Source organism: Rhinatrema bivittatum, chromosome 10 (assembly GCF_901001135.1).
Source record: "Rhinatrema bivittatum chromosome 10, aRhiBiv1.1, whole genome shotgun sequence".
NCBI classification, from domain to species: Eukaryota; Metazoa; Chordata; class Amphibia; order Gymnophiona; family Rhinatrematidae; genus Rhinatrema; species Rhinatrema bivittatum.
In genome coordinates, this window is record NC_042624.1 from 76384989 (window position 1) to 76408178 (window position 23190).

Here is a 23190-nt window from a genome sequence, read left to right on the forward strand (position 1 = left end):
TCAGGAAGAGTGCTGCTGATCTCCTACCATCTGGTTTGGGGAAGGGGATAAGGGGGACTTAGGGATCAGAGTAGAGGGGAAGAGAGAAGCAGGGAGAATGGGGGCAGTGGGAGTGATGAGTCGGGAGGAGGTGCAAATATGCTTGCCTACTCCAGGCAGTCCAAAATCTAATTCTGGCTCTAGGAGAGAGAGAGAGATATCACAACGTCCAGCTGGGTGTGTAAAACAATAGAATTAAGTAGCAGACCCAAACAATAAAATCCACCAAAATGGTGCGATGCTCCCAGTGATGGCCTTGATTCTCTTTGCCACATCCTTTCCCTCAGTTTAGAACAGAATCAAATGAGAGCCCCCATCTCCAAACATCTGTAATACAGTAAAGCACTGCAGCAAGACCCGTCGTCCTAAAATGGAACGGCAGGATTTCAGGGCAAGAGCAGACATCAGAGGGGTTTGCAAGGTGAGGAAGAACTCGGGCTTGTTTCAGGAGTATTTATGGTCTGATGACAGAGATGCCAATTGTCCTTTCTGAGGAAGGGATATTTTTTGTACTACGTCACCATTTTGAAATGTAACAATTTGCTTGCCATCTCCAAACATCCAGTTACTTACCCTTAAGAGAAGGAATGGAGTTAACCTGCGTGCAGCAGCAATTACTATCATAAGCAACTTGTTGGGTAGGCTAGATGGACCACTTGGTCTTTATCTGCCATCATTTACTATGCCACTGTCTCTCTAAATGGCTAATTTTGTCCATTGTGCTTCAATAGGTAATAAGACATGTCTCCTCCTCCCAAAATATATCTAATTGGTTAGTGATCAGATATTGGCAGATGTGATGCTCTAGTAAAATGTGTGTCTGTGAAATTATTCTTCCTGCAGCCAGTATCCGTGCAACAACACCACAAATGACTGGACAGTACCTCCTCTTCCTCCACGGGTAACCGAGTTGCTTTCGGCACATGAATGGACACCAGACAATCCCTCCCCTTCCTGCACATGCAGCAGTGAGAATAAACTTATCATGCTCCCAGAATGCCCTGAGGGAGCTGGGGGACGCCTCCCACCACAGGTAAAGCACTGCTTATTGGCTCTAGAAAAATATCTGCATATGCATCCCTCACATAGATCAAAAACAAAAGGGGGTACAGCTCAGGAGGGCTGGGAAAGGTCTCTGGATTTGTAGAGAGAGCCTCATGCTCATCAAATGAAGCATGGCACAAATAATTTTATTCCATGACACTGCAGCACAGAGGGTGATCAAGGTGAACTACACTGAGCTGAAAGAATCAACACGATGAGTCAGCAGCTCTCCTAATGAGAGGCAAATCCTCTGTCCGTCAAGGAGCATAAAATCATTTCAGGCTACCAGAACTGTCTCTAACAATTAGTAAGAGGCAAAGACTGTGCTGTCATCTTGAGGACTATGTCAGCGTGGCCCCATGGTTTGGCAGCAGCCTTGTGCACTTTCATTTAAAGGGCAGAAGTGAATCCAGTCAACCAGAAGTATATTATTTATTTTAATGTATTTTGCCTCTTTTACAGTAGAGTGAAACTTGATCTTAATACTTGGTGCGTGAGATCTGTCAAGAGTAGAGACTAAGTCGATGAGGGTTATTTGTATATTTTTTTTAAACACATAAATCTCTTAGAAACTGAATCCTTCATAACAGAGTATGAAACATTAGCAAAATAGATACTGCGACAGAAGAATGTGTCTTTAACCACCGATATGTGCTGAAAAAAGAGACTTTTTTTCTACAATCTAATGTGGAGCAGCAATGCTTCCTCAAAAGAAAATGCTTTTCCTTCTCTGTAAAAATAATTGCCATTGGCATCCGGTTATTTCAAGAAACGTGGTGCCTTCAAGCCATTATTGAAATACTGGAGGATTTCCACTTTCTTCCTACTGGATGATCAGTGATATATATATATATCTATATATATTATATATTTTCCCATGTAGAGCTTACTCAATTGTCCAGTATCAGATTGATTCAACATTTTTCACATTAGCATCATTTAATTCAGAAAAACAGTTGTGAATCATCAGCTTTCTTTTTTTCTCTGCAGAGGATTCAGCCCAGTTCAGAAGTTCTTCAAGATCTCACAGGAAGAAACATTTCAGATTTCCTGGTGAAAACGTATCCTAACCTCATTAGAAGCAGGTAGGTGGCAAAGAATCCCCCCCCCCTCTCATTTATTAATCCAGGTCAGAAGTATGCAGCAAAACCCAAAGGGGTAGATTTTCAAAGGGGTATGCGCGTACCCCCCGAAAACCTACCCCAAACCCCCCCTGCGCACCGCCGAGCCTATTTTGCATAGGCTCGGCGGTGCGCGCAAGCCCCGGGACGCGCGTAAGTCCCGGGGCTTGTATGGAGGGGCGTGTCGGGGGCGTGCCCCGAGTGACGCTGCGCTTCAGGGGCGGGCTGCGAGTGACGTGGCGTTTCGGGGGCAGGCCTGGGGGCGTGGTGCCGGCCCAGGGGCGTGGTCGAGGCCTCCGGACCAGCCCCCGGGTCGGGTGATGGCGCGCCAGCAGCCCGCTGGCGCGCGCAGATTTACTCCTGCTTTCCGCAGGCGTAAATCTGCCAACAAAGGTAGGGGGGGGTTAGATAGGGCCGGGGGGGTGGGTTAGGGAGGGGAAGGGAGAAGAAGGTGAGGGGAGGCGGAAGGAAAGTTCCCTCCGAGGCCTCTCCAATTTCGGAACGGCCTTGGAGGGAACAGGCAGCTCGCACTGGGCTCGGTGCGCACAGGTTGCACAAATGTGCACCCCCCATGCGCGCGCCAACCCCGGATTTTATAAGATATGCGCGTTTACGCGTGTATCTTATAAAATCCAGCGTACTTTTGTTCGCGCCTGGTGCACGAACAAAAGTACACCCGTGCGAACATTTATAAAATCTACCCCAGCGAGTGGATCCAATTCCTCGTTGCTGACTTCTTAGGGATAAGTGATCGCCTTCCTAGATCTACCTGGCTAATAATGGTTTATGGACTTTTTCCTCCAAGAGCGCTAAGCTAAGCTGGAGGCCTTAATTATATCCTCTGGCTGCAAGTTCTAAATCTTGATTGTGTGTTGAGTGAAAAAATGCATTCTCCAGTTAGTTTTAAACCTGTTAGTTTCATGGCGTGCAGGAGGTGTGTACAGAAAAGATTGTTGGTTCAGTTTATTTTGGTTCAGTTGTCATTTATTTTTTTTATTTGTTTCGGTTTCCAGGTTCGTTTATTACATCTTTTTTTTCTTTTTAATTTCCATTAACCTGCATGGAGAGAAGAATGTATTGGGGTTTTTGTATCCAAGTTTAATGAAATTTGCAGGCAGGCATCAGCAGCAGAGGGAGCAGTGCTCCAAAACACCAAGAATGGGGAAAAAGTGGTAACAACAGTGGCATGAAAGGGACAAAGCAGTACCAGCGGTGGCATGAACCCCCCCCCCCCCAAGGCACCCAACGGCCTATTTCCCCTTTCTCTCCTTCTCATCACCCCCTCTCCCCTCTCCTGTGAGCCCTATAATCTGAGCTCTCTGATGTCTGTTTTTTTTGTTCCCTGCTGCTGCTTACCTCTCCAATTCTGTGCATGGTAACAATAATAGTAATTTGTCTCTGCCCTCCCACATCCACATTTCTATACATTACATACATCTGAGGATTACTTATGTAGGATCTTTTAACTTATGACAACTTAAAATCAATTAACTTGGACCATTTAATCTAATGCTAAAATGTGGCACAATTTTCACATCCAGTACTAAAAAATATCAGTGAAGCACATCAACCTTAATATAAGTCAACTAAAGTACCTGAAGACTTCTTAATTTGAGACTACGTAGTATAGGACTACTAGATTTAGAATCACTTAACATAAGACCATTTCACTAGCAATCATCTTGAGTATTGTGTGCAGAATTAGAAAGGGTACAGAGAAAGCAACCAAAATGATAAAGGAGATAGAACGATTCCCCTATGAGGAAAGGCTAAAGAGGTTAGTACTCTTCAGCTTGGAGAAGAGATGGCAGAGGGGGGAGATATGATAGAGGTCTATAAAATAATGAGTGGAGTGGAACGAGTAAAGTAAAAGGACTAGGGGACACACAATGAAGTTACTAGCTGATATCTTTGAAACTAGTAAGAGAATATTTTTTTTACTCGAAGTTCTCAAATTCATTGTCAGAGGATGTGGTGAAAGCTGTTAAAGTAGCTGCATTTAAAAAAGGTTTGGACAAGTTCCTGGAAGAAAAGTCCATTAACCATTATTAAGGTGGAACTGCAGAAATCCACTGCTCATCCCTGGGATACAGGGCCAGTGTTTCCATTAGGCAAACTAGGCAGTCACCTAGAGTGCCAAAATTGTGGGGGTAGCAAACTCCCACCAGCATGAGGCCCAGAAGGGTGTTGTGCCAAAGCCAATACCATCAAAGAGGGGAGTGCTGTGCTATAGCCACTGCCACTGGTAGGAGGGAGCGCAGTGCTGGAGCCACAGCCACTGGTAGGAGGGAGCGCAGTGCTGGAGCCACTGGTAGGAGGGAACGCTGTGCTGGAGCCACTGGTGGGAGGGAACGCTGTGCTTGGAGGTAAGTTGGGAGAGGGACTGAGAATGACTGAAGTTTCGCCTATGGTGCCAAATACTCTAGCACCAGTCCTGCTGGGATAAGCAGCATAGAATCTACCTGGGATCCTGCCTGGTACTTGTAACCTGGCTTGGCCACTGTTGGAAACAGGATACTGGGCTTGATGGGCCTTTGATTGGACCCAATATGGCAAACTTTATGTTCTTATGTACATGGGCGTTCCCTCTAAGCTTATGTGTTTGAGTCACACACATGGATGAACTGGGACTTCAGGAAAAGTTCAATGTATTAGGATGTCATTACTACATGATTCTGATAAGCAACTTCAGTTGTATTGTATCAGGGAAAAGGTAAGGTTTATTCAGAATCACATTTGTGTTTGAATTGAAGATGTACATAAAATGTTTTCTTTTTTTTAAATTTTATAGTATGAAAAGCAAGTATTGGGTTAATGAGCAGAGGTAGGAAACTGTTTACATTTCTCTACTATTGAACTTTGACCTGTAAGAAGGAAAAACTAGTCTACAGGCCTGAAACGCTTTACACAGTCTGATACACCAACTGTATTTTGTAATAGATTTAATGCGATGTTTTACGTGTAAAGAGAAAAATTGGTCTTCACAGCCCAGGAAGGGAGGACGTCTTTGGCAGCGCACAAAGGTGATGCATAATGGACAGACTCTGTGTGCACACATCCCACATGTTTTGGTTGGAGGGGAGGGGAGCCGCAGTCTGTGACAGCTGGCTAAGGATTTTTGCTGCGATGACAGCTAGATGGGGCGTGGGAATACCCCTGGTAACTATAAATGAAGACTCTTGGAGTCAAAGCCAGAAGAGGCTGCTTCTAACTGAGCTGCAAACCCAAACATGGAGGAGTAAACTGCTCGTCCAAAGCAGAAAGAAGTCAGAATGGAATCAATTTCTGGACGGCTTTGCTTTAGCTTTCAACATTTCAAACAAAGATGTGACAGCTTATTTCCAAATGAGAGAGCCTAAGCAGGCAGGGATTTATATTCTTCCTGTAAGAAATGTACAGGCAGCCTGGTTTTCCTTTGTAAGAGTCAGTAGTGATCAATTCCTTCTTGTTAACTTTAGCTGCTTTCCAAGCAATTTCCCCCTTTCCTTGCATGCTGACAAATGCTGATATATTTTAAAGAAAGCTCTGTAAAGGTGACTTGTGAACTCTGAGTACTGTTTAGGTTAATGTAGTACATAAAAACTGGAAATAGGCAAAATAATTTCCCATGACTTATTTGGCTAAATACTACTGAGGTTAGTACTTGTATTGAAAAGCACTAGAGGGGGAACACACTGTACTTGCAAGCAGGCACCAATTTAAATGATAAGACTTTTGCTTACGGACATTATACCAGAAGGACAGAATATGCAACACAGTTTAACATTTATTTTAGGTGAGATTCAGAACCGCAACTCCTATACCTCTTCCAGGGCAGTTTTGGGTTACAGAAAGAGACACCGGCTTAGGATGTTGCTGCATGATACTTCTAATTTACTACATACCAGGTTTATCTTACAAAGAACTTTGCTGCCTATAATGACATTTCTATTTTACATATAGCTAACCTACAGCTCTAGAGGGTCAATATAAGTTAGCCAGATAAACGTATCCAGCTAACTAAGCTGGGATATTTAGTGGCGCTGCTGCACTGCTGAATATACCCAGATAAGTTTAAAATTAGCCGGATAGGTTTATCCGACTAACTTTAGACCTGCTCGATAGCAGATCTACTTACCCAGCTAATGTAGCCAGATAAGTCCAGACATTGGCAATTATCCGGGGATATTAGCTGGATAAATAGCTCCTCCCCATCCTGCCTACCACTTAGCCGGCTAACTACTCAGTTGCTGAACGAGGCCATATATTCAGATGTCATTACTTAGCCGGATGAGTCCCTACTTATCTGGCTAAGTGGTGCTGAATATCGACCTCTAAATTTTCAGGGCAAGCGGTAGGATGATCTTCACACCATAGACAAGTAACACCATTGTCCTTCCACCAGAAGTTGCCTTCCCCTCACTTACCCCTACCTTCATGAATGACTTGTGACCTACCAAGACTTGCCAGAACAGAACAATGAAAGAAAACTGTCTCTTATTACCTGGGAAGAGTCTCTATACTGCTCAGTGATCATCAGCTCCAAAGTTCTCATGCATTTGGAAAAGACAAAAAAATAACACTTTGCTCCAATAATCCAGGAACATAATAACAGAGTAATGATGATGATGATGGCACAAAAAGACCACCTTGTCTATCCAACCTTCCCAGTTAATCTGTTCAAACTGCTAAGAATACATTCTAGCTCCTACCTACAGAGTGTGACTACGTGCAAGATTTCTTATTATCTAGGACAATAGTTTTGTCATTTTCCTTTCTAAACCACTGTCTTGGATAGAAGAGCATAAAAGATCCCCCCTTAGTTCCCGCCAGTACCCATGTATCCTATGCCTAACTCCAAAGCTCTATAATAACTTAAATAGCCAGAAATACTAGCGTGGCCATTATCCAAATATCCAGCCTGCCAGATCTACTGTGCAGTATTCCAAACAGACTCTGAGAGCCTGCGTGTTCACTAGGACTTCAAGTTATTACAGAGCTTGCAGCCTGCCAGATAGACCCAGCTACTAGTTGATTCTTCCATCTCAATCCAGCCAAGTGGTTATTTGCGTTTCTACCAAGACTTCTAACATTTCATATTAACCACTTTGCCATTCGTTCTGACAGCCTCAACTCTCATTTTTTAATCAGGCAAGTACAGTGCTATGAGCACTTAAAAATGTACTGCTGGGTCATAACTTCGTTCTCTCCACTTTTAACGACCAATGTTCCTTTCTGCATGGCCACCAGTCATAACTGAAATAATTTCAATTTTGCAGCATGCCTCAGAATATAAAGAGACAAATTCAAACTATAAACAAACTTTATGTAATGAAAATTCAGAACCAATCAGTCTTAGTGGCCAATTCAAGCTCTTCTGACAAAAAGCCCAGAAATGTCGAATACATATTTTCAAACATATATATATAGTTTAATTTAAAAAATTAAGTACAAACTTAGCTCAGTATGCAGCAGCAGTGTAAAAAAAAAAAAATCAAATTAAATGTTAGGAATTATTCCAAAAGGAACAGAGAATGAAACCGAGAATATCATACTTCCTCTGTATATCTGCATGGTGTGATCACACCTGGGGTATTGTGTACAGTTCTGGTCTTCCCATCTCTGAAAGGTATAGCAGAGCTCCTAAAGGTACAGAGGAGAGCAACAATGGTGAAGGGGATAGAACAGTGTGCTTATGAGGAAAGGCTAAGCTGGTTGGGGCTCTTCAGCTTGGCGAAGGGACAACTAAGAGGCGATATGATAGAGAGTTACAAAATCATGAGTGGTGTAGAACAAGTTAATAGGGAATGGTTATTTACCCATTCAAATTGTACTAGAACTAGGGGATGCTCTAGGAAACTAACTGGTAGCAGATTTAAACCTTGAAAATACTTTCTTAAAAGCTATGCAATTTGTTGCCAGAAGATGTGTTCAAAGTTAATAATATACAGGCCGATACGTTATGGTGCGTTTGGCCAAGCGCACCGTTTAGCATCTGTTTGGCTGTGCCTTTTCGATGCGCATCTATTACCCCTTATACTGTCGAAATTGCACAGCCAACTCCCCGAAAACTAATGGCGCTTATCACATGCAAATGCATGTTGATGAGCCTGTTACTCGCCCGGGATGCTGCATCTCTCTGCAGAAGGCAGTGAAAGTCAATGGGGCTGAGAGGAGCTTCTTCTCCCCCGCACAGAATCGTAATGGGGCTTGCCAGCCCCCCCATTGCAGGGTATTCATGGACGAAGCCAGTAACTGACTGCTAGTCTGGGGATAGTGGGGTCTCATCCTCCCTTTCCACTTTGATTGGCATCAGAAGAAAACAGATTATACCAGCACCCAGGTACATCCGACCAGCGGAGGGTGACTCCAAACCATGCTGCCATCTTGACTCCTCCCCTTGATGACCTTTGTTCTAAACTCTTTTCTATGTTTACAGCAGCTTGGTTTGTTTTATATCTTAAAATAGTACATTTTTAAATTTAAAATTCTTGTATTCTGCCTAGAACTTGTGTTTTATGCAGGAAAAAAAACAAGTTGTATTCCAAGGAGATCTTCTTTCACCAATTTCTGTATCGTTTGCTGATAGGTATGGAGGCATTTCAATTGGTGGAAAGCTCCCAGTTCTACAAATCACTGCAGAAGAAATTGTTGACTTTTTCAGTCAGCTTGGTCAATTACTGAATATCACAGGGGTAAGGAAAGCTTTGACTGTAGGAGAAAAATGTTAAAAAGAAAGACAAGAGTAAGATGTGCCAGTGAGAAGCACCAAAACGAATTCAGGATGGATGATGGGATGCCAAGCATAAGCTGGGTTTCTTGTCTTTTAGGGCCATTCTACTCGCTCTGTCTCTGGAGAACTGCAGAACTTCCTTACGCACCTCGAAACTGAAGACAACATTAAGGTAGCTGATGAGGATCTGAAAGAGAGCGCCTGTGATGGATTAAGAAACATGTTTGTTTGTTTAATCTGGATGTAAAGTTAGAGCCAGACTCTCTAGTTCCCATTTTTCAGTTGCTAGGCACAAGCACGTACTCACAATACCCAAACAATGCCCTTTTTAATTTATTTAAGTGATGCCCAGATTTTTTCTCTAATTATCTGAGAAGCTTTCTTAGCAAGGCGGCTATTAGTGGGGACACAATGTCTGGTTAATGCGATTTACAGTTCAGCGCACACTGTAAGAAAACATTACTGAGACAGCCTCATGTTGGAGGATTTAGGCATGGGTGACATAGGCAATTGCCTAAGGCCACCAAATATCCAAGCCCAAAGGGGTTCCCGCTTCCACTGGCTTTAGGGCATAGCTTCAAAGGTGCGCCCTATGGCTCTTGCCTATGAGCACCGAAGTCTTAAATCTGGCCCTGCAAACAGTGGACAATTTTCCAAATTGCAGGAAGATGTAAAGTCCGTGGATAACATTTCCTGGCGGATTTTGCAGCAATGCTCAAAAGGAAAGTCTGCCTGTTGTAGAGCAATGCATGTACTTTTACTCGCAGGTTAAAAAGCCCTTTCACACAGGCACTCACAATATAGAAGAATAAAGCAACAGGCCATGGAAAAGAGAATGAATGAAATTCTGTGAACAGAAAACTTAGAAAACTTTGGAAAAATCCTTTAGACAACTCCTGAGTAGAGCTAATTATAAATGATTGACAATTAAGTGACAAAGCAAAATCACACAGTGCGTGGCAGCTGCTAACACTGGAGAAATAATGTCTATTTCTTAGGTCTTTTGGACAAAGCTCGCTTTCCTATGAGCATGAAGAATCTCCAGCCATAGCCTGCTTACTGAACATTTTGTGCAGAATTGGCTTACTAAAAAGATTTCTCTTGCATCCATCTGTTTTTGGCAAGAATCCACGGTGAAAGTTGAGCACATGTGACAGAGACAGCAAGGGTGGCACTTTTGCTGTTACTTTTCTGCATGGATGCTGTGATGCCAGACTCTTCCTAAACATTACTGGAATGGGATATTTTTATTACAAGAATCACATTGTAAAGATTACTTTGTATTCCAAAATTCATAATAGTGTGGCTGCCATGTTAGTCCACGTGAAAGCACAGAAATAAAGGTTAAAACATATTCTATATATAGATACAGTGATACCTTTTTATTAAAGTAAAGACATTTCTTAGAAGGCTATCAAGAAATGTATTGTTAGTCCCAATAAAAAGGTATCACAATATCTATTTTCTATTTTTTTGTTTTTGTTGACCTTTATTTCTGAAAATTGATTATCAATGATGTGAAGAGCTGTTTCACCTGCCATTTAATATCCTTCATTCAAACGTGCCCAATCAGAGCACTCTGACAGTATGCAGCAGTGAACCTTTCATCATGCAATTGTCAAAATCCTTTTCTGGTGCACCTTCACACCATGTTTTTTGTGCTGAGACATCAACTCATCTATCTTCTTTGCATAGTACATTTTTCAGCCACGCAGCTCCAAACTCTGTACTGCCATGTGCATATTTCAATCACATTTTATATGCTGGGTCCTCTTGAGTCATACCTTAATCTCTTTTCCTCCTTTTTACCTCCCCACACACACTCAGAGACCACCTCTGAATGAATACTTCCTATTAGTCATTTTCTGCTTTGTGTCTTTTTCGGCTCATTCTGCCTTCAAGTAAATCATGAATGCCTGTTGCCTATAAATAACTTACTAGATTGTTGTCTGTTAGACAGTGTATGAAGTCACGATGTAAGGGTGCTATTCATTCAGTAGGCTGGATAACATGCTGGTGTGTTTCTCCTCTTGTAGGTGTGGTTTAATAATAAGGGCTGGCATGCCATGGTCAGCTTTCTAAATGTAGCCAACAATGCCATCCTTCGAGCTAATCTACAGAAAGGAAGCGAACCCGAGGAATTTGGAATCACTACAATAAACCATCCACTCAACCTCACTAAGGACCAGCTCTCCGAGGTCACTGTGTAAGGAGGAAATGAGCAACACCCACTGCCTGCCTTCTCCTGTGCTTTTTAGAGAAGAATTTCCCAAACCTCTCCTGGTGACTCCACAATCAGTTGGGCTTTCAAGATATCCATAATGAATATGCATGAGATAAATTTGCATACACTGGAACCCCGATATATAGAAATGTTTCTAATGTATATTCATTGTGGGATATCCTGAAAACTCAACTGGGTGTGAGACGCGTGTAGGAAGCCCTCTATTAGATAGTACAGCAGTGTCTTCTTTCTTCTTGAGAAGTCCTTTTTGTACTGTGGCTTCAGATTAACACTGCAACAGGGCTTTATACATGTCATGTAAAACAAACATCTCTACAAATATTCTGTAATTTCTCTTCCCCCACCCACTCACACACACACACACACACACACACACACACACACACACACACACACAGTCAGAAAAGCAATGCAACCAAAATGATTTTTTTTTTCCTGGAACCTTTAATGTTGTCAGACAACAGATTTCAGTGTTCATTGTGTATGTCACAGTTAGTTACATCAGTAAGTCAGTACTAATACTTGGGGTGACTTTTGTGCCCCTTCATGGGAACTCCTGGTAATGTTATGGTAGCAGCATGCTCTAATGCCCATTTAAATGCATTCTCCTGTTTTATTTCAGGCTCACCACTTCGGTTGATGTTGTTCTTGCTGCCTGTGTGATCTTTGCCATGTCCTTTATCCCAGCCAGTTTTGTTCTGTATCTGATTCAGGAACGGGTGACCAAGGCTAAACACCTTCAGTTTGTCAGTGGAGTCACCCCCACCGTTTACTGGCTGTCCAACTTCACGTGGGACATTGTGAGTAGAGGTTGGCTGTGATTTGGTAGCTTAGGCCGCTGCAGAACTGGATCCTGAAGGAATACGGCCATCCATGGTTCTACTAAACAGCTCCCCTAGTCAAGCACAATATGGTGACACAAAGATCTCCTATAAGCTATAAACCTCTTAATTTCTTAGCCCAGCCGATACTGATGAGCATTTAACGGTTTTAATCAGCATAACACAAATTAATCTTTAGTATAAAATCAACAACAAAAATTACTGTAGGGACCCGCATCTCATTGGGAAGGTGCGTGGTAGGGATCCCCAAACATTTTATGAAAAGGGACACAGAACATGTCAAATCACCGAGCAAATCAAGGTGCAAAGAACCTGCAGACCGTGTACCTTCTTTTTAAAAGGGAAGTACTTGGATACTTTTCCTGTGACAATTGCCATGGCAACAAGGTGTACCCATGGACAACTGGACTTGCTTATAGTGTGGGTAACATTTCTATGGAAAATAACGTGTGTAGATTGGAAAATACAATCTACATGCCTTACTTCCTGATTCCACTTAAAACACGTCCTCAGGGCCATGGAGCCCCCGCCTACTTTTACCTGGACCGATTGAAGGCAGTTCGCCTGGGCAAATCACGGTTAAAAAGGGTGAATGGCTTTACAAACCTGTCCCGTCCCCCCCCCCCCCCCCCCGCTCAGTGACCTAGTTTTGAAGAAACCTATCCAGTCCACACACTGTATAACAATCAAAGCATAATGCATTCACATATTCCCAACATATCATTCAGCTTTTAATGGGAAGGACGTGTCTGCTGTATGCTAGCTTCTATTTATGGGTGGGGGGCCAGAAGCAAGACAACGTGGGAAGGGGGGGTCATAGGGTGGCAGGAGAGAGAGGATCCAGAAAGGGCCATGGAGGGAGGGGAAGCCCATTACTAAAAGTTTGCCCAGTGTCGTCAGGAGTCCAGGTATGGTGCTGATCCACAGGAATATTTCAGCTGTACCATCCTCTTGAGTAGATGATGCTAAAATGCCCAAAATTTGTACAAAGTTGATTAAAACTTGCAAATTGGAGACAGTTCTCTAACATTCATGATAGGTACAAGACTAGAATTTTGTTTGTATTATATATGGATGATTTCTATTTTGGTTGGAAATTTACTAGGGGCCAAAGGATAGAGCAATAAAAAAAAAAAAGTGTAAATTATAAATAAATTTACTCTTAGAAATCTCATTGTCACTTCTTTTTCAGCTGCACTCATTCCTATGAGCCTTGTTGGTATCACTGTTTGATTAATCATGGGGGATCCTTCCTGCTGAAGGCCCCAGGGCCGTATTCTAGAAATGTTATTGTCTGCACAATTAAACATAATACATTTATGATCTTTTTACATGAAAAAGAACATTCAGACTTCTGAAGTTAAAATGTCACTTACAACTCTGCTGTGGTTCCAAACAGAAAACTCTGCAGAAAAAAAGTAAAAAGGATACTTGGAATTGGTATTAGGCCTTTTGTACTATTTGTTGGGTGTGGACTTGGCCCACAGAAAAGCCCTGAATAAACTGTATAACATATAAACTGTATAACAATTTCAATATAGTAAACCTCCCATACTAAAACAACACAAATTGCCATTACTCAAATAAAAACAACCCTAACTATGAAAAAGCAACACTATAAATATTACATCATGCCCTAAAACACCAGTATGCCTCCTATTAGGAAAAAGAACAAGCCAGGCTGCTATAGATTCCTACACAGAAACTACAGGCTAGCAGAATACCTCACTTTGATCATCCATGCAGAACACAGCCAGACCCTCACTACATCCAGAATGAAGATACCATAAACTATAAATAGAATGTGTAGACAAAAACTGAACTGTAAACCACAAGAAGCCAGACTCTGTATGCAGTGCAACAATGGAAGAACGGAAACATCACCATTCCTCATAAAACAAACAATAAAATCAAGAAATATACAATAGAGTAAAACCATACTAATAAAAAGAATAAATATTTCAAAGCTGCCGGCAAATAGAACATCTAGTAATTTAAATTTCATACAGATTTTCCAAATACCAATAAACTATTTAAAAACAGGAGACACAACATACAGTACCCAATAATTAATAATCCTCTGCTTTGTCCATACCTGGGATTTTTTTATTTCCAGATGTGCTGATATTGTCGTGGATTAGCAGGGGAGAAGCAAGGGGTTGTTGCTCACAAACTTTCTCCTATCTCTCATATATACACACATGCTTATCACTCATGCAAACACACACACACTCTCTTTCTCATAATACATATGCACAGACAAGTCCTCTCTCTCTCTCATAAATACACATACACAGACTATTTATCTGTGCGTTTTATCTACTATCGTTCCAGAACAAGATCACAACGGTTTATAAAATCAGTGTTCATATTCTTGGTTAACAATCACATTCTGCGTCTGCATTCATAATTTAGGTCAACACCATGGCAGCTATATGTTTTTGACATATGCTCTCTCTCATAGATACATATACACGCAGGCATACTCTCTAATACAGTGGTTCTCAACCTTTTTTCGGCCGGGACACACCTGACAGATGGTTCTCAAGTGCGTGACACACTGAACATGTGACCATCACGGGACAAAATGTAAATATACATTCTGCATCCTCAGGAACCACGTCGACCCCCAAAAATGGGTGCAGAGCAGAACTAGGGCATTATCCGTACAGCTCACCATACAAAAAAAGATTTTCTGGATCTGATGACATCTCAGTAAAAGCAAAACAAACTCTTTATACTGGCAGGCACAATACCCCTCCTTATGAAAAGACAGTAATTTACCACTACAAATATTTAACCAGGCCCTAAACACTAATACACCTCCTATTGGGAAAACAGAGCAAGCCAAGCTTTTATAGATACCCACTTAGAAATAATTGTAAAACTATACTAATAAATGTTACAAAACAGCTGATGAACAGAATAACATCCAACAATTAAAAACTTATAAAAATTAATAAAAATTGTCTAAATATCAAAATATTTCAAAACAGCAGACACATCACATAATACACAATAATTAAAATGGCAAGAAAAATAAACTTAAAAAGCTGCCTTTACTTACCCTCTCCAGCAACTCTCCTACTCCTTTCCCTTGCAGACCAATAGCACTCACCAGAAGCAGCAGTGGCTGCTGAAGCTCTGTCCTCACAGTCCTCTTCCTTAGGGCCCACAACCAGTCACAACCAGTCTCTGTCTCACACAGACCAGTAACTTCCCTAACTAGTATCTCTTCCTCACACACACACACATCGGTCACCTCCCTGACCAGTCTCTGTCTCTCACACACACACACACCAGTCACCTCCCTGACCAGTCTCTCTCAATCACACACATGCTCTCTCACTTACAACCACACACTCTCACTCATGCACCTAGGCACCTATTCTACCACACACACACACTGCCACTCATGCACCCATTGTATCACACACACAAGCTCTCACTCATGCACCCAGGCACCCATTCTACCACAGGCACACACACAAAGCTGCCACTCACCACCCAGGCACCCATTCTATCACAGGCACACAAGCTCTCACTCATGCATTCCAACACACACACACACCTGCCACTCACGCACCCAGGCACCCATTCTAACACACGCACACACACACAAAGTTGCCACTCACGCACCCAGGCACCCATTTTACCACACACACACAAAGCTCCCACTCACGCACCCAGACACCCATTCTACCACACACACACACCAGCTCTCACTCACGCACTCAGGCACCCATTCCACCACACACACACACACAAGCTCTCACTCATGCACCCAGGCACCCATTCTACCACAGGCACACAAGCTCTCACTCACGGACCCAGGCACCCATTCTACCACAGGCACACAAGCTCTCACTCACACACCCATTCCACCACACACACACACAAGCTCTCACCCATGCACCCAAGCACCCATTCTACCACAGACACACAAGCTCTCACTCATGCACCCATTCTACCACAGGCACACAAGCTCTCACTTATGCACCCAGGCACCCATTCTACCACAGGCACACAAGCTCTCACTCATGCACCCAGGCACCCATTCTACCACAGGCACACAAGCTCTCACTCACGCACCCATTCCACCACACACACACACACAAGCTCTCACTCATGCACTCATGCACCCAAGCACCCATTCTACCACAGACACACAAGCTCTCACTCATGCACCCATTCTACCACAGGCACACATTGTTTGGCCCAATAAGCCTGGCCTCCATTTCTCAGCTGCCTCTGGCTTGACCTCCCGCGCGCACAACGTCTCTCCAGCCGCCTCCTGTGGTGCGCAGGGTCTCTCAGCTCTTCAGCTGTCGGCAGCGGCGCACAGCGTCTCTGCATTCTTTGGCCCCGCTGGCGTCGGCGCGCAGGTCTCTCCGCTCTTCAGCCGCCGCTGGCGGCGCGCAGGTCTCTTCATTCTTCAGCCCCACTGGTGTCGACGCGCAGGTCTCTTCGCTCTTCAGCCGCTGCCGGTGGCGCGCAGGTCTCTTCATTCTTCGGCCCCGCTGGCGTCGGCGCGCAGGTCTCTCCGCTCTTCAGCCGCTGCCGGTGGCGCGCAGGTCTCTTCATTCTTCGGCCCCGCTGGCGTCGGCGCGCAGGTCTCTCTGCTCTTCAGCCGCTGCCGGTGGCGCGCAGGTCTCTTCATTTTTTGGCCCCGCTGGCGTCGGGGCACACGTCTCTCCGCTCTTCAGCCACCAGCAGCGGCGCACAGCGTCTCTTCTTTCTTCAGCCCCGCCGGCCTGGCCTCCAGCGGTGGCGCGCAGCGTCTCTCCATTCTTCAGCCCCGTGCCTGGGGAGAAGGGAAGCACAAGCGGGGCAGTGGAGGAGCCGCGACACACCTGCCGGTGCTTGGCGACACACTGGTGTGTCGCGACACACCGGTTGAGAACCACTGCTCTAATACATACGCACATACACAGACATGCACTCTGTCATGCATACACACACACAGACATGCTCTCTTTCTTATGCACACACACACACACACACACACATGCTCTCTCACTTCCCCTCCCCCAGAAGCACAAAGCCTTCAGCCCTCATGACCCGTGGTACTCTTCCTCTTTCTTCAGGCCTGTGGGGACTGTCACTTATCTGCCACCTGCTGCTAACACCTATGGTGCTCCTCATCCTACAGCTGAGCAGGGACAGGGGTCAATGTTACTCCTTTCGAAGTGGGCAGAGGCTGTGCTGCTCAGCTGCCGCTTGTTCCAGCCCCAGGCCACTCTGCTGCTCCTAGCTCCTCTTGCTTTTCACTGCCATGCAGGTCCGGAGCCGATAATGCTGGTGTTCTTCTGCCTCTGCTGGCAAGGGCATGGCCCCTCCTTCTTCCTGCCCCTGCGGGACTGCGCTGTGATGCTTTCTCTTCCAGGCCACATGGGCGGGAAGGAGAGGCCTTGCCGTTGCCGCCCCCGATTAGTGGAGCTCTCAGCAGCTGCTTAGTCCGCCTAGCGCTTCCACCAGCCCTGTTCTCTCAGTCTGTTTGTCCATGTACATATTATCTCCTGCAGCATTCAACCTACGGCAGCCAAATTATCAGGAGAGGTATATCAACATAAAAGCTAGAAACTGAAATAATGATTTTCCAGAAAACATATGGATGTGGCCCAAATTTAAAAAAAAATTATGTTTTCCTATTAAACCAAGGGGAAAAGGGCAGATATGAATTGCTCTGCAATTCTTTTCATACTTCATTTTTTTTCCCTTGTTTTCTTACCAGGCAAATTACACAGTGAGTGCTGTTGTGGTTGTGAGCATATTCATTGGCTTTGAAAAAAGAGCGTACACGTCTTCAAGTAACCTGCCTGCTCTAATTACCTTGCTCCTTCTGTACGGGTAAGTTCTGAATGGGTAATTTTAAAAGAAAAGCGCGCGTGCCCATATCAGCGCGTGAGTGGAGTGACGCTGCAATTTTAAATCATGCTGGCAAGTACCCGCATATCAGTTAAAGTACCCCTCCCTCGTGTAATTCAGCTGGAGCTTTAGCGACTTTTATGCGCATATGCAGGCGGATTTTAAAACATGCTCGTGCGAGGTAAAAACCAGATTCTTCAAGTAATCTGCCCAGTTCATATCGAGGTCTTCAAAACCCCTGTAGTTCTTCATCCTGCAAGCCCCCCATTTGACTCCGAACCCTCATGCTGTGCTAAACGCCCTAAAACTCAAGATCTCTAGTCTTGCTCCTCAACAGGACCAGAAGTAAAGTTACGCGGATAACAAGCCGATGTACGCCTTGCTCAGCATTTTTAAAAATGCGAGACTTAACGCACGTTAGTCTTGGCCCCGCCCTGGAATGCCCATTCCCCGCCCCCTTTTCCGGCCCCCTGTTCTTGACACATGCATGGTTATCGTACACGCATGCTTCACGGCTTCTTAAAATGTGCGTATATGGCCGTTTGTGCGCGAGCGACACTTTTAAAATCGACCCAGTCAGTCGCATTTGACTGTTTCTGTGAGGTGGTAGGAGCAGGCAATGACCTCTTCCTACATCTGCAAATAAGGAAACTCTGCACCGATGCCATCCCATCCCATTTTCACCTTGTGCTCGGTGATGCACTGCTCTTTCCGGCGCTGCGCCACTCAGCACGATACGTTTGTTGACATGGAATAGTGCATTGCTGTTGATTCCATTATATTAATTAAACCAAATAATTTTCTTATTTCTAGACGTTCACTGTTTTTTTTTAAATAATTAAGACAGATAAATGTATCTAAATCTGGATCCAACAACAAGCAAATATAGTCTGAAAGGGGAGACTAGATTTGTCAGCTGTAACATTATAAAGCTCTCCTCTTGAATGCATGGCCTGCCTTAGCTCAGTTTTGGGTTGCGGCCCCTGAGAGCTGAGAGTAAGCGCAAGTTACAGGTAAATCTGTTAGAGGTACCAGCTTCTTGGGCTGCCCTGGAATATGCAAGATACCCACGGAGATGTTGACCTGGAGGATGAATTTGAAAAGCCACAAGAAATATCTTAGTTTATAGAATAGTGTTCTTATATATAAAAGTCTCAAACTGTAATGGAAAAGATAACCACAGCAATTCATTAGAAACTGTTTGCACTGTGCCTCAGAATTGTGATGTTAGTAAATTTGTTTTTGAATCCTGAGCTCCTTGCTTCCTTGGACCTCTCCACCTTTTGACTTGTGAGGCTATCTGAAAGCCAAATTGAACTGAACTCCCGCCATTTTTTTTTTCTTTTTACTTTTGTCTTTCCAACAGCTGGGCAGTAATTCCAATGATGTACCCTGCCTCCTACCTGTTCTCGGTGCCTAGCACAGCCTATGTTGCTTTGTCCTGCATGAATCTCTTCATTGGGATAAACAGCAGTGCCATTACATTTATTCTGGACTTGTTTGAAAATAACCGGGTAAGCAGTGCCAGGTATATGGGGGTCTTTCTTTGGGTTGTGTTTTGCCGCCACTCTCCATAGCGTCTCGGTTTCATATTCCGGAGAACCTCTCGAAGGCTGCTGGAGCTCTTCTCTGCGTTGTGCATATAATATATGACACTTACTCCGTTCCCTGTGACCAAAACCTCAAGCCATTCCCAGCAGGTAAAGAAATGCTGCTCGTTGCTCTGCCCTGCTTACAGTCCATCAGATTTTATTTTCAGAGTGCACTGGCCTGCTCGGAGAAGTGCAGCTCACCAAAAAGAAAAGATACAGGCAAATCTCGTCACTCAGGATTACATTTCAGTCAATCAGCTTTAGGTACATTTCAGTGTACCAAGTTCTTTCTGCTGCTGAGTTCAGATCAGGATTTTTCTTTGTCTTCTTCCTAATTTGTTGTTTAGCTCAGTTGGCCATTAACCAAACTTCCCAGAAATCAGAACCACCACCATCTTCTCTCTGTAACAGTTGTTTTTTTATAGACCTTTCATACAATGTGGTGCTTATATTATTACATAAAATGGCGGCTACAGCAGCCATGTTATCTCTGCAGACTAGAATACAAAATCTAAACCGTAGAACTTATAGTTACTTATATTTAACTTATGCTTTTTCACTGGTAGCTCAAGGCAAGTTACTTTCAGGTACAGTAGGTATTTCTCTGTCTCCAATCTAAGGGGTGTCATTTACAGGGATGGAAACTTTAAAATGAGTGCATGGGGCCCATATACGTGCGTACGAGTGTGCATACACAAGAATTTTAAATCGTGTGCAATTTTGTGCATATAATTTAAAATATGCCTACTGCACGTGTGCTCCTAATTTTAAATGGTTATGCGAGCAAACGTAATTCGCATATCTTCATTACAAATTTGTCAGCTTTATGTTTGAACATTTTATTGACATTTTCAATAATAAAAGTACAACCATACCAGGAGGTGAGTGGTGCTTCTACACCACCTGGCGTTCATATCAACAGTATATAACAAAGAAAATACAAGTTTTGACCCTGACCCCCTCCCCCCCCCCAGAAACCTCCCTTCCCCCATCCCTACCCCTGAGTTCCTGATAAGAGTTGAAAAGACTGAGGAAGTGTTCAACTTGTTGCTAGAAGTCCAAAAGTCACCACTCTATGTATCGAAAGTCAATAAGAGTGTAATTCAATCATTTAGCAATCAGCTCCTGGCGTGATGTGGAAGAGTCTGCAGATATGGTTCCCAAACATCCAGAAAACGTCGCCTGTGTCGGGGTGAGCTCCTGGCCGAGAGATACTCCATATGCATCAATGAGTAAAAGAGGTTTCGCCAGGTCCAAAAAGAAGATGGTTCCACATCCCTCAAACCCAACAGGATCACCCGCTTCCCCACCAGAAAAGCTTTTTGTATCAGAAAGCGGGTACCAGGATCTCGTATCCTTAGTGGTGGGATACAACCAAAAAGGATCCATAAAGGCGCTACTGGAATGGAAAGTGTCAGGATGGTAGCCAGATATTTCGCAATCTTTGTCCAAAAAATAATAGCTGGGCAAGCCCAAAAAGCATGCGCTAGAGTGCCCAAAACTTGTGGGCATCGACCACAATTAGGAGATTTAGTAATACGTTGGTGGTGTGCCATTTGTGGAGAGACATAAGAATTTATATTGAAGCTCTCTATAGTAGGCATTTTGCAAGATCCTGGCCACTCTACAAAAACAAACCTGCAATATTGTAGAAGTAAGCACAAATTCCCCCTCCCCTGTCCATCGATCTGCAAGCGTGGCATAAATTCCCCCCCCGGTGGGCCATACGTAGCTTCTTATAGTAATATGATAAGGAATGGATGCTAGCGCTGTCCAGTTGTAATATCTGATCTAATTTCTGGAATGAAGTCTGTTGTCGGAAAGCTGCAGGCAATGTGTTCACATAATGAGCAAGCTCTATATAGGGGAACACTGAGGTCCTTCCCAGACTATAGTAGTCTCGGACTTCAGTAAAGGGAAGTGTCTGGCCCTCCCTGTTGAGCACATGGCCCAAGCATGTTATGCCAGTGCGTATCCAGGGCCGAAAGGCAGCATTTTGAGACCCTGGGGAAAAATCCATATTTCCACGAATTGGCAATAGGAATGCACAGACTCGGGGTATCTGCAATCGTTTCGTTAAATGAACCCAGGCTTGTCTAATCGGGCAAATAGTAATAGAAGAAGTCAGAAAAGGAGAGAGGCTAGCAGGCTCTATTTGGAGAGCATAAGTCAGCTCTACAGGCGCAGTTAAAGCACTGTCTGCAACGATAGGAGTGTGCGAAGAAGTACCCAATATCCAGTCTCTCATCATGCGCATATTACTAGCCAAGTTATACAAGGCTAAATTCGGCACTCCCAGTCCTCCCACTCCCCACCTCTCCTGTAACCAATGGAGGGGAAGGCGAGCCCTCCGTCCCCTCCAAAAGAACCTCCGCATAGAACTGTCCACCAACGCCAAGTCTCGACACTTAAGTTGAAGAGGTAGCTTTTGAAGGAGATAGAGCCATTTGGGGAGGATAACCATTTTGTACAGGTGGACCCGTCCATATAGAGACAAGGGTAAGGGCTGCCACCACCTCAGCATCTCCTGTGTATATTTAAGAAGGGGGAGAACATTCAATTGATATATCTGAGTGGGGTCCGCAGACAAAAAGACTCCCAAGTATTGAAAAGCAGAATCCGCCCAATGCAGAGGAAAATTATCCCGCCAGCGTTCTCGAAGAGCGTCAGGGAAGGCCAAAGCAGAGGACTTGCCCCTATTTAGCCGGAAGCCTGAGAAAGCACCAAATGCCACAAACAAGTCCAAAAGCAAAGGTAAAGACGAATAAGGGTCAGTAAGAAAAAGGAAATAGGTCATCAGCAAAGGCTGCACATTTAAAGATTCCCCCCCCCCCCCCCCAAAACGTACTCCTCGAATTTTAGGGGTGACCTGGATTGCGGCCAATAAAGGTTCCATCTGGAAAATAAATAGCAGGGGAGAAGAGGACAGCCTTGATGAGTACCACGTAAAATAGGAAAAGGCTCCGATTTCTCCCCATTCACCAGCAAGGTCGCTTAGGGTGCAGTGTACAACAGCTGGACTGCATTGTAAAAAAGGCCCTCAAAACCCATTTGCCTTGAAATGTAAAACATGTAATTCCACTCCACCTGATCAAATGTTTTTTCAGCATCAAAGCTTATAGCAAGATACGGGGTGTGGGTACAACGACACATTTCCATTGCTACGAGGGCCCGTCGAATGTTCGAGAGGGCATATTGTTTCCGTACAAAGCCAACTTGGCTAACACCCACAAGGGACGGTAGGAAGGTGGCTAATCAGTCCGCTAAAAAAAAAATTGTCAGCTTTAATGTACACAGAAAAATGGACTTTAAAACATGCTCATGTAAAGTACATTCTCAATTTTACCAATTAGTCCACCAGTTTGCCCAGACACCTCACCCAGTTATTTTTGGCCTAAAATGAGTTTTCTGAAGACTTGCATCTCATCAAGAGCAGAAGTAAATATGCATGGCATATAAATAAATAAATAAATGGCTAACAGCCTGCCGCACACTGCAGATTAGTGCGATTAAATGACTCCACCCCAAAATACGTCCTGGCTCCACCCCCTTTCCCCACACAGTGAGAAGCTTACATATGCACATATACGCACGTAATTGGGCCATTTAAAAATATGAGTCGTTTGTGCTCGGCCCAGATACTCATGTATATAGGCCTTTTATTGCAAGCAATTGTTTTAAAATTAATCCCTAACAGGTAGATTTTAAAAGGCCTACACACGCCAAG

General features: G+C 44.0%; 1 protein-coding gene across 2 annotated transcripts in view; it reads left to right on the forward strand.

Moving 5' to 3' along the window:
* Positions 1–23190, forward strand: part of ABCA4 (ATP binding cassette subfamily A member 4) — a 153939-nt gene that overhangs the window by 96831 nt on the left and 33918 nt on the right. For both annotated transcript variants that reach the window (XM_029617528.1, XM_029617527.1), the window contains 9 exons: positions 883–1072; positions 2074–2168; positions 4996–5028; positions 8773–8878; positions 9014–9088; positions 10953–11122; positions 11784–11961; positions 17738–17853; positions 19238–19385. In XM_029617528.1, coding sequence (XP_029473388.1) covers positions 883–1072; positions 2074–2168; positions 4996–5028; positions 8773–8878; positions 9014–9088; positions 10953–11122; positions 11784–11961; positions 17738–17853; positions 19238–19385 — 1111 coding nt within the window. The remainder of the gene's footprint in view (positions 1–882; positions 1073–2073; positions 2169–4995; positions 5029–8772; positions 8879–9013; positions 9089–10952; positions 11123–11783; positions 11962–17737; positions 17854–19237; positions 19386–23190) is intronic.